At 42.8% G+C, this 19,176-nt stretch overlaps 1 protein-coding gene across 1 annotated transcript in view; it reads right to left on the bottom strand.

Annotated features, from left to right (window-relative positions):
- HDAC11 (histone deacetylase 11) overlaps positions 1–19,176 on the bottom strand; it is a 44,438-nt gene that overhangs the window by 11,942 nt on the left and 13,320 nt on the right. The window contains exons 4-5 of the mRNA XM_027837094.1: positions 3,599–3,715; positions 680–722 (exon numbers count right to left, since the gene is read on the bottom strand). Coding sequence (XP_027692895.1) covers positions 680–722; positions 3,599–3,715 — 160 coding nt within the window. The remainder of the gene's footprint in view (positions 1–679; positions 723–3,598; positions 3,716–19,176) is intronic.

Here is a 19,176-nt window from a genome sequence, read left to right as displayed (position 1 = left end):
GTGTGTGTGTGTGTGTGTGTGTGTGTGTGTGTGTGTGTGTGTGTCCTCCTACCTCCTACCTATGCATAATCTTGGGATGATCCAAGTTCCAGAAAGCTTTTAACAAATGACACCAAGGGGTGGCATTTTAGACTTCATGACAAACCAGTGGGGGAGAGACCTTTGGGCAGAGGGATCTTGCTGGGCACCACAAATTATACCACTTAGGTGGTGGCTCATTCCTCCCACACACGAAGCCAACCCTAGCGATGACAAGGCTTATCCTTGAGAGTTTGGAGAACAATACCATTTATGGGAAAGAACTGCAGGGGAAAGAATCCTAGGCTAGAGAGTCAGAGGACCCCAGCTTGATTCCCGGGTCTGTGTGACCTCCACCTCTCTGGGCCTGTTTCCTCAACTATAAAATGAAAAGGTTAGATCAGATCACCTCTAGTACTAGGATTCTGTGGATTTTGTAAAAAAATAAATTCTTTGGATTTTTGTAAAAAAAAAAAAAACAAACCCAACAAAAGGTCCAAACAAATCTGAACTTCTCAAGGGTCCATCTCCTAAAAGCCAACAATGAGTACTCAGGCTGAAGAAGCAGGGAAAGGGACACACACACACACACACACACACACACACACACACACACACACAGCCCAAGGCTCTTCCAGACTGAATTCCCTGTTGTACTTACCTATGTTGATGGCCCAGCCTCGTTCAATAGCCAGTTTCCCAGCCTTTGGGAATAAGCATAGAGACAGAATGAATACCAAGGCATTTTAGCAGGTCTGCAGGGGGACCTATCCTCCTATACCGAACAATCCAGAAGTGGTGAAGCCCTAAGCCTCCTGGGCAACATTCTTGGCTAGTTGATCACAGAGCAATGGTGCAGAAAAAGGAGGAGAGGCCTAGAAGGAGCTCTGAATTTGGAGGCACAAGATCTGGCTTCCAAACCCAGCTCTGCTACTGAGTAGCTGTGAGTTGGGAGCAAATCAACTTTGCGCTTATGAGCCTCATTTCTTCATCTTGCATTGCCTTCCTCACAGGATTACTGTGAAGAAAGCACTTTGAGAGCCATGAACCCCTATCATAAAGGTAAACCATTATAGTATTGTTGGGAGGTGGCGTGGGGGAAGAGGAACAGCAGGTCAGCCAAAGGAAGAGGACAACATTGCTCATTCCAAACCCTTCAAAGAGTTAGAAATGCCTACCCATTAGTAACTGTCTCTATTGGGCACTGCCCCATTCCCTCTTCCCTTAGGATAAATCGACTGAATGCATCTAATCCGAGAACTATATAACCCTTTTCTGATTCAACTAAATAGATATTAATTGAAGACGTACTAGTACAAGGGCCTCTGCTGGGCACCATGAGAGACGAAAAGTGATATAAAACATCGTCCCAAACCTAACAGGCTTACGGTCTAGTAGGGGGAGATAAGGTATGTACACAATAACCAAAACACGAGGTAGACTATGATAAGTCTAATGGGGGGGCGTGCAAAGAAAATGCTAGGAAAGCACAGAATGGGGAGAGAATCCCATTTGGCCAGGGCATTGCTTAAGGTCCATTATAGGAACTGGGTTTTGAAGGACATTCAGGAATTTAATAAGATCCCCAGGACTGTGCTCAGGATGTTGGCTCAGGAGTCCGGTCTGAGCCAAAGTATTGGGTACTGTTTTAAAGCTGATCTCAGATATTTAAAAACTTAGGATGTTAGACTTCAGAGTCGGAAGGAAAAACCAAGATCATGTCATTCAATCCCCTCAGTGATGGTGAGAAAATCTGTCCACTGCATCTTTTTCTACCACCCAACAGATTATCTATGCCAAATTCATATTAATATTGTATACCCCATGTCTTAGTCTTGGCCTTGGGGATCACCTTTCTCAAGTTGGCATGCCCAAAGTGAGCTTTCTCAGGTGTGAAGAATGTAGCATATGCGTTTCCTGGGGAAGTTGGTCATCCATATTTCATGACGGGTGTATTATTAATGAGCTATGCTGGCTCAAAGCTGCCAACCAATGACAGGGTACAGGAAGGACCGGCTATAACAGCTCGGGTCGCCTGAGGAAAGAAAGCGTAATCTATTGAAAACAGCCCTGGGTTGGGAGTAAAGAGACCTGGGTTCTAATCCTAGCTCTTCCATGAACCAACTGTGTGACCTTTGGAAAGTCCTGTCCCATCTTTGGGCCTCATGAAAAATGAGAAATAATACCCAATGCCTGGGATGCAGCATGGTTCAGTGGAAGAATATGGAACCTGAGCTCACATCCTAGCTCCTATACTTACTTCATATATGAACTTGGGAAAGTCATATGACTTCTCTGGGCCTCAGTATCCTTATCTGTAAAAGGAGGGGATTGGACTAGATGAACTAGAAGGTCCTTCCAGCTCCACATCTACGATCCTATGACCTACCCCACAGGGCTGTTGGGAGGGTTACATGAGATAAAGGAGATGAAAAGGATTTGCTTCCCTTTTAAGGGAATTGTTAGTATTATAGTTGTCATGATTGATCAGTTTGTGCCACATAGATCTTTAACTTGTTCCCCGATTATTTCTTGCAGATTTACCTTATCTCCCCTCTAAGTTCTTTGAGAAGGAGCAATGCCTCTTTCCCTAGACTTCAACATAAGTTTGACCAGAGAGTAGGTGTTTAATAAGGATTTGACAAATTCATCTGGCCCAAAGGAGCACACACCCTGCCCATCCCTCACTGCCCTCCCAGATATCCAAGATACATTCAGAGATGGCCACAAACTCAGAGACAGAAAGGAATCATCCACACATAGAATCTCATGATTCTAGAATCTCTGGGCCAGAATGGCTCGTAGGTTCACAGATATAGACTGGAAAGGACCTCAAAAGGCATTTAGCTTAGCCCCTTTCTGTTACAGGTGAGGAAAATGAGACTGAGAGAGGTTCAGGGATTTGCCCCAAGTCACAAGTGCCAGAGGTGGGATAGGAACCTAGGTTCTCTGACTCCAGGGACTTTCATGTGTACCACAGCTACCTCAGAGTCTCTCTGCTGAGGTCATCTAATCCAATCCAAGCCTAAAGCAGGAATCCCTATCATGACTCTCAATTTGTCCTTCAGTCTCCTGTTGGAGACCTCCAGAGACAAGGAACTCATTACCTTCTGAGGCAGTCCATTCAACTTTAGTATAATTGACAATGGGCTCTTGGTTCTTCTCTAACATAGGAAAAATAATTAAGACAATCATTTACTTATTAAGGACCTTTCAGGTCCTAATACTCCCTAAATTCTAGTCATTTCTTGTCTGGTATCTACCTCCCTTCCCAATGGGCCAAAAATGAGCTCACATAGCTGATAAGACCTGCTGGTACAACCCAACAGGAGCTAGTGCCATTTGCCTTCATGCCTCATGAACATATGGCATTGATAAGGAAAGTAGGGACAAGACTCTATACCAGGTGTTGGAAGAACAAGGGATTGATGCTTGGTCCTAAGTAACCCAGGAGCTGAGAATGAAAGGGAAGGTCAAGTGACATCTGTCCTTTCTTTCCAGCACCATCTTCTTCCTCACCACTGCGCTCTCGACCAACACCCATCTATGAGAGGGCAGAGAGGACACGGGTTCATCTTACCATAATGGTTCCTCCTGTCTGGGTCCTTAGAGGCCTTAGAACATGCCTCTGCACCACGAAGTTAGGAAGACAGATGACTGGTGGAATCTCTGTGATCGTTGCCACTACAAAGGACCACTGGTGGAGGAGACACAGAAACAAGGAGCATGCTCAGTGCTTGATGAATGCCTGTAGACTGTAAGCTAATTTCTCCCCAGACTCAGGCTATCCTCCAGTGAGGAAGAAGCCCTTCAGGAAGCACACAAATTCTGCCGACTGCCAACGGATGGTTTACAACAGCAGTGCTCCACAGTGGCATGCATGGAAATTGAATTTTTATAAAACAAACTGTACTTTGAATGCTTTGGAAGAACTGGTCACATAAAGACACCACAACCAGAATGTTTACTTTACAAGTAGGATAGATCCTTTTGGGATGAAAATAAGGCTCCCTCCCCTTGATTTATCTGGTTTGTAACTGCTGATTTGGCATGGCAAAATTCATGAAGTGAGGTCCATCCACACTTTTCAGGCAGTCAGGGCTCTAAGGTTCCATCTAGAGGCACTCCTAAGGTTCTGGAAGAGTTACAACAAATTTCCAAATGGCCTCACTCCCAGGGAATAGGGCCATGCATGTAAAGCTAAATGGGTCCTTTGAGATCATTTAACCCAACCCCCTCATTTTACAAATGAGGAAACAGAGGCCCCAAGAGTTTCTGTGACTTGCTTAAGGTCACAGAGGTAGTATCAGAGTCAGCATTCAAACTCAGCTCTTCTGATTCCAAATCCAGCTCCCTCATGGGGGAAAAATCATCCCAAAAGAATGTTTCTCTTTGCTAGTTTGTCTCCTAGGAAATAGCAAAGTTCAGAGGGTGGGGCAAGATGATTGCCTATTATGAGGGAAAGGAGATAATGGATCAGCTATTTCCAAGTGGAAATACATTTCCAGCATTCACCAAATGACCTCTGGGTTCCTGGATCTGTCCAAGGCTCTGCTCTGAGATGAGAAGGGTTCAGCTCCTATAACACTACAGAATTTAGATAGATTTTAAAACAGATGATTCAGACTGGGAATGGACCTTCAGAGGTCATTGAGTTCAAGTCCCTTGTTTCACAGAGAAGGAAAATGGGGCTCTGGGGAGCAGAGAGGGAGTAAATTATTTTCCCATTTAAGTAATTATGACCCAGAAAGGTACAATTCATTTTTTCCAGGTGTTGGATTGGGTTGGGTTGTCAGGGGTTGATCAGGCTCAAGGATAAATGAACTGCTTGGGTCACCCAGGGGCATCCATGATAAGAATATGTTCAAAACACACATACACACACACACACATACATACACACTCACAGAGACACACCAAAGCTGATAATATACTGAGTCTAACACCAGACAAAGACATCAGCTTAATTGAAAAAAAAAGGCCTAACAATATACTTTAATGGTATTAATTGCTACCTGTGCTTACATCACTGTTCCATTACAAGACTTCTTGGGGCTAGAGTCTACAAGAGAAGCCACTGAGAAATACAGGTTTCCCTCTCCAGCTCCAGATTCTCTCCTAAGATTCAGTTCCACATTTCTAACTGTCTGCCAGGTGTCTTCACTGGGGTGCCCCACTTGTACTTCAGACTCACCAGGTCTAAAACCAAACTCTTCTTCTCCCTCAAATCTGTTTTTCCTCCTGACTTTTCTGTTTTTCTTGATGGGACCTCCAACCTGCCAGGCACTCTGTCTCAGACTCTTGGAGTCATCTTTTTTTTATTCCCCCTCTCCCTTACTCTCCATATCTAATCATGGCCAAATGCTAAAAATTCAATCTTCAAAATATCCCTTATAGCCATCCCCTATTTTCTCATCCCACACCCACTTCTACTCCCCCATCTCAGTTCAGGATGTCATTACTTCTCATTTAGACAGCTACAATAGCCTCCTAATCTTGTCTTCCTTATTCCAATCTCTTCCCTTCCAATACATTCTAAACCTGCTGCTGAATTCATTTTACCATGGAACAACATTCTGATCATACCACTCTCCTGCTCAAAGATCTTCTATGCCTCCCTATTGTCTATAAGAATTCAGTTCACACTTCCCAGCTTGGCTGTGACTGAACATTATCACACAGTTTCCCCACAAATAGACTATGTTCCCAGCACACTGGACTGCTGCACCGACCATGTGCTGAATGCAGCATTCATTTCCCTACCTTTTCTCCTACTATTCCTTTCACCTATGCTACCCTACTCCCATATCTCTCTGTGTATGCCCAGCTCAAACACTGCCTCCTTTATGAAGCCTTGTCTTCTTCCTCCTCTGATCTCCTATTACATGCTCTATCCCTTCAATTTAGTTGAATTCAACAAACACACATCTACTCAGTGCAAGGTGCTCTGTGAGACAGTAGGGATACAAAAACAAAATGGAGAAAGCCCCTGCCCTCAAGGAGCTTACCAAGAGCAGCACAGACTAGTCTAATACAAGTGAGAGAGTGCAGGGGATAAGAGAGAGAAAAGATAAAGTGCCTCCAAGCACATTTATGAGGAGAGAATGCATGGAGAACTGGGAAGGCTTCAGATAAGAGGGAGAGAAGAATTCTGAATGTTGTAGGGGAGAAAGTGGACTGCAGGCATCAGAGAGGGTTTGTTCATATGAATAAACAGAGGTGGGAAGATGGCATGGGGGAAGTTGGAGAATAACTAGCAGGCCAATTCTGCTGCAACACAGAGTGAGCAAAGGCAAGGAATAACACAAAATCAAGGCTAGAAAGTCAGGGTGGACCCAAACTGGGAAAAGCTTTCAACAGCATGCTGTAAAGCTTTTATTTCATCCCAGATGCAATAGGAAGTCAATGAAAGTTTTGGAAGCAAGAATGACATAGTGAAAAAAGGACTGACACTGGAGTCAGAGGACCTAGGTTCAAATCTTCCCCTTGACCATGACTACTTATTTGTGATCGTGGGCATACCACTTAACCTCCCTGGCCTCAGTTTCCTCAACTGTAAAATAATGGAGTTGGATGAATTGGTCTCTTCTTGTTCTATATCTATGATCTTATGACATGGTCAGACCTATGCTTCAGAAGATAATTATAACAACTCTGTGAAGGCTGGATTGGAGGCAGATGAGACGGAAAGCAGAAAGAAAGACCAGTTAGAAGGATATTATGATAGTCCACACAAGGAATGATGAGGAGTTGAATTAGGGCAATCTGAGTACAGAGAAAAGGATGGATGATAGGACTTGGCAACTGATTCAGTAAGGGGGATAAGAAAGAGTAAGGGTCAAAAGATGAGAAAAATGGGTGACTGAGAGGATGGTGGGAGAGCCCTCTAATAGAACAAGAGAGGTTTAGAAGAGGGCTAGGTTTAGGATGAGTTTAATTTGGGATATGTTGAGTTTGAGATGCCAGAGGGATATCCAAGAGGAGCTATCCAGCAAGTGTTTGGAGGTGCAGGAATGAAATTCAGGGGAGAGGTAAGGGCTAGGTATATAGATGTGGGTGTCATTGTTTTGGAGATGATCATTGAACCCATGGGAGTAGATCAGGTCACAAAAATTTAGATAGTAGAACCCAAGAAATAACAGCAACAAAACATTTAAAAAGAAAAGAAAAACCCAGCAGTTAAGATGGAGAAAGAATATCTAAAAGAAGAGGATGGTCACTGATATAAAGAGCAGCTGAATTCCCTTCTATTAAGCTTTGCATTAGCATCCTTTGTGTACTTGTCTAACCACCACCCCAAATCCTTAAAGATATAGTCCTTTTTTGTTTCTTATTAGTGCTTATCACAATGTCTCATAGTAAGTATTCAATAAACAGTTATTTATATTAACCAAAATGAGTGCCAGTCATCACCCATTCCCTCTAGCTATCACCTTCTCCAACTGTTCAAGGCTGTCACAGTCAAGATCGAAGACAACCTAAGTCTTCATAATATAAGCAATGTGGCCTTTGGCAAATCTCTTCCCTTTTGAAGCCTCAGTGTGGTCTATAAAAAGAATGGTTTGGAATAAATTATTTCTAAGACCCTTTCCTGCTGCATCCACACACCATCACCACGGGGAAGCAGTGTAGTACGATGGAGACAGTACTGGGTTTAGAGTCAAAACACCTGGGTTCAACTCCCACCACTATCCGTCCCAATTTGTGTGACCTCAGGAGAGTCACTCAATGTCTCTGGGTCTGTTTCCTCGAGTAAAATGAGGGTGTTGGATATAAGACAACCTTTGAGATCAGCAGCTAGGTGAGACAGTGCTGGGCCTAAAATCAGGAAGACCAGAGTTCCAATCTGGACAGTATACCAGTGCAGACATAGATTATTTATCCAAGAAAATCAGGGGGAAGGTGAACATTGACAGTCCTGGGCACCAAACTTAGTAGCCCCCATTCTGTCCACATCATCATAAGCTGTTTATGGAAAGGAAGAGGTAAAGATCCATACTCACTAAAACCCTTCAAAAAAATCTAGATTTCATCACTGTGAGCACTCCCTCCAACGACACAGAGTGCAACCCCTCCATGCCATATAAGACAGTCTTCAGGAATTGCTGTGGTCAAAAACAAAGCATCACCTGGTGGTGGACCTTCTGTTGATGAATCTCTCAACACCTCACCAGGCTGAGCCTTAGTCACAATCACAGCTGATTACCAGGCCTACCCTCAGAACTATGTGGCAGGACCAGCCAGAGCATTCTCTATGACAGCATATCCTCCTAGAGCTCAGGGTCATCTCTATGGCAGAACAAGGTGCCAGAGGAGGACTAGAACAGAAGAAGGGCACGTAATGCTTCAGGTTTAGACAATATCATTTCTAAGGCGCCTCAGACTCTAAATCAAGGATCCTAAGGTATGGAGACTTGTAGTCCCATTATGAGGAGAGAAGGCATGGAGAACTGGGAAGGCTTCAGATAAAAGGGAGAGAAGAATTCTGAATGTTGTAGGGGAGAAAGTGGACTGCAGGCATCAGAGAAGATTTATTCATATGAATAAACAGAGATGGGAAGATGGCAAGGGGGAAGTCTGAGGCGCCTTAGAAATGATATTATCTAAACCTGCTCATCTTAGAGAAGAGGAAGCTGAGGCATGGAGAAGGGAGCCTTCTGTGACATGCTGTATATTTTGGAATCAGCAGCACAGAAGTGATAACCTAAATTGTGAATGGAAAACATTTCTGACAATGAGTGTTGGTTGGTTGTTTTCCTTCGCTCTCTAAGAGGAGCAAAATGACATCACTATGTTAGAATCAGGTTACAGTGTGTCCGACTGTGGCTGATCAGACCAACACAAGTTTGGAATGTTCTACCACAGGTCAGGCACAAATAGTCCAAGTGAACATTTGGGGTGGATTCTCTAAATTTGTGCATTTCACATTTTTTTTTGAGCTACTTCAATTCTGCTTTGCTCATTGGGTATAGCACCTTCTCTAATGAGGACACACCATGCTGGGTGGTCCTGTGCCAGTGCTTCCCACGTCACACAATCAATTACAAAGTTCTTAAGAGAGACCTTGAGAGTATCCTTGTGTCACTTTTTCTGACCACCATGTGAGTGCTTGCCTTGTGTGAGTTCTCCAAAAATAGTCTTTTAGGTAAGCGTACATTTGGCATCCAAACAACATGGCCAGCCCATCAGAGTTGTGCTCTGTGAAGTAGAGTTTGAATGCTTGGCAGTTTAGTTTGAGGAAGGACCTCAGTGTCTGGTACCTTATCCTGCCAGGTGATCTCCAGAATTTTTCTAAGACAATTCAAATGGAAGCGATTCAGTTTCCTGGCGTGGCACTGGTATACTGTCCAGGTTTCACAGGCATTCAACTATGAGGTCAACACAATGGCTTTGTAGACCTTCAGTTTGGTAAGCAGTCTAATACGTCTTTTCTCCCACACTTTCCTTCAGAGCCTCCCAAACACTAAGCTAGTTCTGGCAATGTGTGTGTCGACCTCATTATCAATGTGTACATCCCTGGAAAGTGTACCAGGTAAATGAACTTAACCACAATATTCAAAACTTCTCCATTTGCTGTAACCAATGGTTCTATGTATGGATGGTGTGGTACTGGCTGATGGAGCACTTGTGTTTCTTTGTTGTTAATTGTTAGGCCAAAATTAGCACAAGCAGTACACAATCGACCCATATTTTATTACATCTCAGCTTCAGAGGCTGCATTAAGTGCACAATCACGTGCAAACAAACAAACAAAAAAAACACGTATCAACACTCCCTTCACTTTAGTCTTAGCTCGTAGCCTTTTCAAGTTGAATAAATTTTGATCAGTGCAGTAGCTGACCTTGATGCCACGTCCATCCTCACTAAAGGCATTTGACAACATGGCTGAAAACATCACTCTAAAAAGCATGGGAGCAAGCACACAGCCTTGATTCACTCAATTGGTGACTGAGAAAGTGCAAGAGCATTATCAATTATCCAGAACCCAGCAAGCATGTCATCATGAAATTGATGTACAATACTGATGAACTTCTCTGGGCAACCACATTTTGACACAATTTTCCATAAGCCCTCATGACTGAGAGTATCAAAAGCCTCCGTCAGATCTACAAATATTGTGTACAGACCTCTGTTTGGCTTCTGGCATTTCTCCTGGAGTTATTGGGCAACAAACACTGTATCGACCATTCCTTGGCCCTTTCTGAAGCCACACTGGCTCTCAGGTAGATGAACATCTTCCAGATGAAGGATTAGCCTATTGAGGAGGACTCTAGCAAGAATCTTGTCAGCAATGACTAAGAGAGAGACCCCCTCCCCCCATTGTGATTGTCACAGGGTAATCTATTTCCTTTACCTTTATAGAGATGGACAGTGGAGGTGTCTTTGAACTCCTAGGGAATAACCTCCTGTTGCCATATAACCTGGAAAATTTTAGTCAGCTTTTATGAGCAATGGACCCCCCCAACCTTATAAATCTCAGCTGGAATAGAATAAGCACCAGGTGCGTTGCCACAAGAGAGGAGACTAATGGCATTCAAAATCTCTTCTTCAGTGGGGAATTTGTCTAGAGAGGGATTGACTTCAACCTGAGGTAAATTGTCAATGGTTCCAGCATTGATTGATGACTGTCTGTTGAGAACACTATGGAAGTGTTCAGCCCATTTCTCCAGGACCATGTCCTTATCAGGAATCAATATGGCTCCATCAGCACTGAGTCATTGAGATGCATTATATGTCTTTGGAACATAAATAGCCTTTAGGGCATCCTAAAAGTGCTCTGGATTGTTACTATCAGCATAAAACTGAATTTCATTTGCGTTCGTACTGAACCAAGGATCCTGCATCTCTCTAAGTTTTACTTGTACTTTACTTTTGATGGAATTAAATGCTGCCTTCTTAGAAATGGATGAATTATCCTGCTAGTAAACCCTGTGGAGTTCTCAATTTTCATTTAGCAGCTTCTGAATTTCTCCATCATTTTTGTCAAACCAGTCTTGATGTTTGTGAGTGTTCTGATCCAGATGAGTGAATGAAATGCTGTACACCAAATCTCTGAAAGTTGCCCACTCCTTTTCTGCTCCACTGTTGCCAACCATGTGTTGGCTCAATCTTCCCTCCAAGTTAGCAACAAATTGTTCCCACTCAGAGAAGTGTTCTAATCTGTTAATATTAAGTCTTCTGGTAGTCATTTTGCCTTGGGGCCGCCTCTTTTGTTGAATGAGAATATTTACCTTGGAGAGAATAAGTCTATGATCAGTCCAGCCTCTGCACCACATATTGCCTATATCATTCTCCCATTCTCCCATACTGTCTATCTCTTTTCATTACAATCTCTTACAATCACATAGTCTATTAAATGTCAATGTTTGCTGCAAGGGTGAATCCATAAAGTTTTATTGTTTTTAGGTACATGGACGATAGTGTTGGTGATGAGAAGGCCATGAGATGCACAAGTCTTCAGTAGTAAGTGACCATTGCTGTTGCTGTTTCCAACTGCATTCCTCCCAAGGACTCCCTGCCATGTCAAGTTGTCTGAGCCTTCTCTAGCACTAAAGTCACCAAGAATTATAAGCTCATCTTCTTTTGGCACATTGATGATAAGAGTCTCCAGGTCTTCATAGAATATTTCTTTGACTTCATCAGGGTTCATCATGGTGGGAGCATAGGCACTGATGATGGTGGTGTGGCATTTTCCTGCAAGTGGCAATCCCATTGTCATGAGCCTGTCATTCATTTCTTTTGGTAGGCATATAAGCTTGTTGACTAGATTAGTTTTGATTGTAAAACCTATACCAGATTCATGGTGCTCCCCTTCACTGCAGCCACTCCAGAAAAACATGTATCTAGCTCTGACTTCAGTGATCTGGCCTTCATTTGCCAGCCTTGTTTCACTCAAGGGCACTATTTGGATGCAATACTCACTGAATTCTCTAGCAACAAGAACTGTCTTTCAGGTCTACTGGACTTTGTTTTGTCTACAAGTGTGTACACATTCCATGTACCTATAGTGAGCACAATCATCTTTGCAGAAGTTTTTGTACATTTTTTTTGTGTGTATTTTGACCATGGGGTGGGATTCCCCACCTATCATGGTAAACAGGCCAGGGTTGGGTAAACAGACAATTTTTAATGCACCTTCCTCACAGGAGGAGATGAACAATGCAGTCCTTTAAAAAGGCTGCTCAGACATAAAGGGGGTTGCTGAATCCCACTGCTGCTTCCAATAGAAGATGACTCAATGGCCTGGGCCACCTGTGTGCAGGGTTGTGATTACAGCTCCCCATGTATTCTCACCTTTTGCTTCGTCACTTGCCCATTGCCACAGGACCTTAAGATAGGTAAAAATGGTAAAATGGTATGACTGATGTCTTTTGATTTGTACATAAATCCAATTTAACTGAGGCAGAGTTGCATGAAGTCATCAGCCTCATTCTCTTCCAGAGTCATCACAGTCCAGTGCCAGGACAGAGTCAAGATGACTGGTGACTCAAGATGCAGTGGCTGACCTTGGCATCTTCAATGTCTAACCAAGCTCTAAGGGCTTGACAGCACCTGCTCAGCTGCCTTCATGGCCCTTGGAACAAATTGTTCTCATCCACCCATTCCACCAGAGGAAGTCTTCACGTGCTTGGGGTAGATACCACCCTAACTCACCGATGGGTTTGAGACTCCTCGGTTACCCTCAACCCAGTTTAGCCCGTCTGCTGAAATGGTTTACCAGGGTGTGGCCACTGCGCATGCTACAGCTTCTTGAAGCAACAGGTGAGAGGTGGATCAGGTAGACAACAGAAGTGGAAAGCAATCCTGAAAAGGGCTCAGCAGCCCTCACCCCAGAGGTTCTAGTCTTCCCTGAACCCTATACCCCAAGAGAGGAAAAAGACCAAGGTGCGGAAGAATGGGAGTGGATATAGGAATTATTCAAACCAGAAGGCCCCAAGATGGAAAAAAAGTAGTTTTAAATTAAATAAAAGGAAATAATCTCCTATTAAATTCTATTTTTGAAGCCTTGTTTTGGCATTCAGGTGACCCTGGGCTCTCAAAAGCTATGCCTGTTGAGTACAAGCTCTGGGAGGTCCTAATGAGCTGGAGACCCAGTGCTGAGCCTGTTTTCTTAAGAGTAGTCTAACTATGTTCCCAAAGGCTTATCAATAGGTTGGCTACATTGCAATGACCTCACCTCTCCTCTCCTCTCCTCTCTTCTTCTGATAGTGACTCTTCAAGACCAGTTAAGTTATGGTGGGATTGTGACCTGCAGTTGTGGATAGAACACCCACACCACTGACTATAACAGCTCCTTAAAGAATTAAAGTAAAAGGAAATACTGTGCAGAGTGGGAATATTTAGAGAATACATTACTCCTAAGAGGTTAGCTATGGCTTCAAACAGGGTTGAAATAAATTCATGAATGATGAGAAGACGCATAATACATTAATACAGGGAAGAGAGGTTTGGGTATTTGGGGAAATATCTCCAACTTCTGAACTAGACATTAAGGAGAAATGCAAGTCTTCTCAACACATCCTTGGCAAAAAAAAAAAATGAATGAATACCAGAAATTAAGTTTAACTGAATAAACATTAAGCACATAACACTGTACTAGGACTGTCAGAGAAGGGAGACAACAGAATAGAAAAACTGCATAAAACAAAATCAAGAAAGGTTGGACTAATGGAAGTAGGTTGCATTTGGAATCACAGGCAGTGGGTTCAAATCTGGATCTTCTGCTTGATCCCTGTGGGGTCTTGGATAGGTTAATTCACCTTTCTATATCTAGATTCCCTGAAAGCATATGATTTCTTTTGTAGCCAGAAGAAAGCTGGATGTGACTTCAGGTGGACTTTTTGATGATTATGGCTTCAACACCCAAAAGTTCCTAACCAAACCTCCAAATGTGTCAGAGCATGAGGCCTGCCAAGGAGAATCCAGGACGACCTGTGACTGTCCCCAGACCTTAACCATACTAGACCACTGTATAAGTGCCTGCCCAAAATAGGCACTTGATCAATGCTTGTTGATTAACTAATCATCATCCCCTTTGGAACAGGAAAGAAAGAGGTGGTCCACTGAGATCTTCTCTAGTATCTTCATCTGATTCCTTCAGCTTTGATGTTATTCTCCTTCCCCAAAGCATCCCCCTAAAAACCATAACTGAGCCAATCACCAGCAAAGTGAATGTCTAGCCAAAAAAACAGACACCTGGGGACAAGGCTATATATAGCCCAAAGTGTTAGGAGACTAGAACCCAACAATCAAACATATTTCTGTTCTGTCAGAAATCAAAAAAAAGGACACTAGAGAAAGGTCATATCCTCAGGGCAAGTAGTTGTAGGAACCTGTGAGAATCAGGGCTAGTAAAGTTTCATTTGAGAGTATGTTTGGTTCTTCTCAATTCAGAGGTGTTGAGGTAGTGGAATTTCTATTAAATACAATGGATAGTGAGAGATAGGAAAAACCTGCACCATATCTACCTGACATCCATTTTATGTTTGAGCATACATATATGTACACAGCTAGGAGTAGACAGGAGTAGGGGAAATGGACAAACTGCCCTAGGTACAGCTTTAGGAGGTGATAAATGGGAGTAGGGAAAGAAAGGAAATTAGAGAGCACAAGTTATTGGGGGTTAGGGGAAGGGATCATGGACCTTGAGCTGAAAAGTGCTTCAGAAACCATTTAGTTTAACCCCCCCTCATATTACAGATGAGGAAACTGAGAACCAAAGAAAGTGAAGTGACTTCTCCAGGGACACATAGGTAGTAAGTGCCAGAGGCAAAATTTGAACCTAATTCTAGAACCAATGATCTTTCCATTAAACCAGAATCTTAAAAAACAAATGCAGAACATACCTCCAAGTGTGATTCTTACCAACATTATCCTCTCCAAAATTTTGCCCCTAACATCTATTTTCTTGAGTCCAGAATTTTCTGTCTGACTGGGCTCTTTGTTTTTGTCCTAAGGTGGTGTGTTCCTGCTCCTGATGGTGACTTTTGCTATCCATGGACAGGAGCAAGGGTGTATGCCTGAGGTTGAAAATGCCTTTGGGAAGCTGGGAGTTTGGAGTCAGGACTCACTCAGCCAATAAGGCCACCTCTAGGCTTTCTAGACCTTCAAGTCCTTGAAGAGGTCAGGCTTGTACTTTGCTCCAAAGGGCAGAACAAGAAGTAAAGGATGGAAATTACAGAGAAAAATTTAGGCTTGATATAAGGAAAAATTTCCTAACAATCAGAGTTACCTGAAAGTGGAGTGAACTGCCCTGGGAAGTAGGGAAGGGAGGAAGGGAGAGGAGACTGGAGGTCTTCAATGCAAATGGTGGCTGACCATTTTGGGGTATGTTGTAAAGTTTCCCCTTAATGGAGTTCTAAAGATTAGATGATCTACTTGTCAGGTATATTGTGATGAGGTTTTTTAATTTGGATATAAGTCAGGTTAGATATCTACTGGGGTCTGTTTCAAATATTTTGAGATTCTGTGGTTCTGTTGGGATGTTCCAAACTAAGTCTGAAAAAGCCAGTATCTAAAGGTCGTTACACATTCAATACCTGCCAATACCCTTTCTTTACAATAACTCTAGAAAAGTTCAACAGTCTAAGGAACCTAGGTTCTAGATGACCCAAATATTGCCCAGCCCTAACTTATATCACAAACCATGGCCTATTCCACTACATTCCAGCCCCCCCAAAAAGAGCAGGTAGTGGCTTGCTGGAATTCATTGTTATAGGATCTAGGTCTTTATATCAAGGGAGTCACTCCTCACCAGGACTGGGGATCAAAAGAAATTATGGGAAAAGCTTTGGTCCAGGTGAGATTACTAGATTCATTGCAATGATCCTCCTTCCTCTCACTGTCATTCTGTTTTTACCCTCTCTTTTCTGGATTTAAGAACAACAAAATTTAAGTTCCTACTCCCCCAACCCACAGTCCCACATCTAATCACCCACAGCAGTAAGTATAGCAAACTCACAACCAAAGACCACAGCATGTCGCTGTCCAAACCAAATCACTACTGTAGGCTTGCCCTCTCATAGGCAAATCCCCAAATCAATTGGGCTTTTATTCTTCTATTATCATTGTTATTCAAGCACTGAATACAACATCAGTTCACATCACAAACAAAACAGCCATGCAAGGAAAAACCCAGGGAAGCCAACTGCTGCCAAGCTGATACCCACAAGATGAAGGATAGCAACAGAATTCTGTATAACACACACACACACACACACACACACACACATATACACACACACACACACACAGAGCAGGATAGCCTGAATGAGATTGTGGCAGCAGCTCAACTTGCCCTCCCCAAAGAGGAAAGGATGTGAGGAATGGAGACAGTAGTTTCAAACATGGGGATACCTCCGGAGAGCTCTCCAGGATACAGTTCTGAGGGCCAGCCAAAAGAGGGAGAAAAGTAAGAGAAAGAGACAGTCAAACATCTGGAAAAGGCAGAAATATTATTTTCCAAATTGGCAGTTATTTCATCAAGGAGGTCAGATATTACAACAACTTGCTGAGAAATGCAAAAACAGAGTCATTCAGCACCAATAGTTGAAAGTCTTTGCACTTTCACATTTGGATTCCCAATAACATAAATTAAGCTCTCTCTGAATGTGCACACTGATGATTCTCATTCACCTGGCAGGTTTTCCTAGGCTTCTTCCCTTCTCCTCCTTTCTTTGCACATGAAATTTTCGTCATGTGCCATTTCAGCCAAATACCAGGCTGCCAGCCAAAGAGTTGCAGGTCTTTTTCAAGAACTAAGCTTCAGTCTCTTCCCTTTCATTTTTAATGAGTTTGCGCTGTAGTTGGCCCATCTAGAATTCTCACAGCTACTGGCTGACAAAGGAAACTAGTTGTTGCCACCAGGAAATGACCACAGAAACCTGACGTAGCCAGAGCTGGGAACGCTATGAATATTTCTAAACATCCCACATTGTGTTTCTGTTGGCTGACTCCAATACCCCAACTTTGGCCAACCTATTTGCTATCCTGAACCCTCTTATAATATATATTTAATGGAAGCTCCATTAAAGACTTCAGCTCGTGAGAATGACCCTAAAACACCAACAGCTCTGAACAAATTAAAAGATTAATTGCTAATGAAGAGCCCTCAGTCCATGGGGTTACAATGTCCTGGACATTTGTACCCTACAGTTGTCCATATTGTGAAATAGGAAGTCAGCAAAAGTAGCTGAGAGGGAGAGGGAGAAAGAGATGGTGAGCTCTTGCAGTCTTTGGTGATAGCTCTTCTCCTAGGGACAGAGTAGCTTCATGTACTTACTAGTTGATCTCATTGGAAAAAATGGCCCTTTAATAAACCGAGCCACAGATAATTCAGAATTCAAGTTGAGATTTTCTTTTTCTTTTTAAAGGAGAAGCTCTCCACCCCTCCCTTGCAATGGAATGAGTCCTTTTTCTCTGCTTACTTGGGAATAATTGTGAAATAACTAGATAGGTGAAAGGAGAGGTTTGGGGTAAATAAATATATATATGTATGTATGTATGTAAGTATATATATACACACACATATACATACATACCTGTATATATACATACCACATGTGTATATATGTGTAAGTGTGTAAATGTATACATATATGTATGTATGTATGTTTGTATGTGTTTGTATATGTCCATGAATGTTTGTATCTGGGTGAGATTCTAGTGAATGTGCATGCAATGCCCATGAATACATATCTGTGTGTGCCCACAGGGTATAGATGAGAGGCCAGTGAGATTCAGCCAAAGACCACTCATCCTGCCAGATCCAAAACCTACCTTGAGTTCCTCCACAAGACTATATCTAAACACTCCTTGCCCTTCTATGCAGAACTGGCTCCATCCCAGCTCTGGGATGATAAGAGATGCCCAGAAGGGCAGGGAGGGTCCTAGATCAATAGGAGAACTCTACATTTGTCCTAAGATTGGCATCAACTTGGCCCCCAGGGGTAATCCAAATTAACCTACACTTATCTCCCAGAAGAGTCCCCAAATCAATCCAGTACAGACCTGTGTTCTCAGGGGCCCATAAACTGACCCAGCCTTGACCTGTTTTGTGATGGTATCTCTCTGCTCTTCCCAGGATCAGACCATCAAAGGAATGTAAGGGAATGTAGGGGATCCAACCTCTCTTGGAGGTCCTGATAGGAGCATCAGTCAAGGCTGGCCCAGGCATTCTAAAGAATCAGTGATAATAGTATCCCTGGTCAGGACACAGGATCTCTTCTTGCTCTATTCTAGGCTCTTTCTGCATCATCTCCTCCCAACCATAATTTGGTAAACCATCCCCCCAAAACCATCAAATGGACCAATTCAACTCCTTATTGCATCACTATGAGGCCCTTTTCACTGTCTTAACACTGCGGTCAAGAGGGAAGAGAAAATGAATGGAAAACAAGAGATTTTAACCTACTCTATGACCTTGGGAAAGCTGGTAGTCTTTTTATGCCTCAGTTTCCTACCTACAAAAAAACAGATGATGGTCACTGCCATGCTTACCTCCTGTGAGCGTTTTGTGATTGGAATTAGATGCGTCAAAGCATTTTCATAAAGTTAAAAGTTACATACAAACATTGTATTGTTGTATTAATATTATTATAATTTATAAATATGGCTAAGATCATTTGAAAATGTCTCCAGAGAAATCACTCACTGTTTGTTCTTCTGGAAAATGACCAAGCCCCCTCACCTTTTTCCTATTTCTATTCATGGCACTGCTGTTTTCTCAGTCCCAAGAACTTCTGTGAAAGCCTGGACCTCCTCCCTTTTCAATTGCCATATATACTTATTCCACAAACTGACTTGATTTCTTCAGAATGTCTCTCCTGTCTATCACTTTCTTATCAGTTCCATAGTCTCTTAGGCTCCTTGTCTCCCTCATCTTCCCTCCAACCCTCCCCAGACACTACAGCCAGGGAAATCTTTCCTAAACATCATTTTTTTTCTCTTTCTTCATCATCATCAATCAGATTACTATCCTACTCAAAAAACTTCAGTGACTCTGGATTTCAAATCTAACTCCTCTGCCCAGCTTCTGAGGCCCTGCATAATCTGACTCACCCAAACTACTCAATACAATCTCCCAGTAATCTTAGGATCATAGATGTCGAGCTAGAAAAGGACCTCAAGACCTGAGGTCTAAGAAATTTGAGTGAACCA

The sequence above is a fragment of the Vombatus ursinus genome, unplaced genomic scaffold, assembly GCF_900497805.2.
Source record: "Vombatus ursinus unplaced genomic scaffold, bare-nosed wombat genome assembly UNPS02014820.1, whole genome shotgun sequence".
Lineage (NCBI taxonomy): Eukaryota > Metazoa > Chordata > Mammalia > Diprotodontia > Vombatidae > Vombatus > Vombatus ursinus.
Note: the sequence above shows the minus strand (reverse complement) of the source record. Positions and strands in the feature narration are given on the sequence as shown.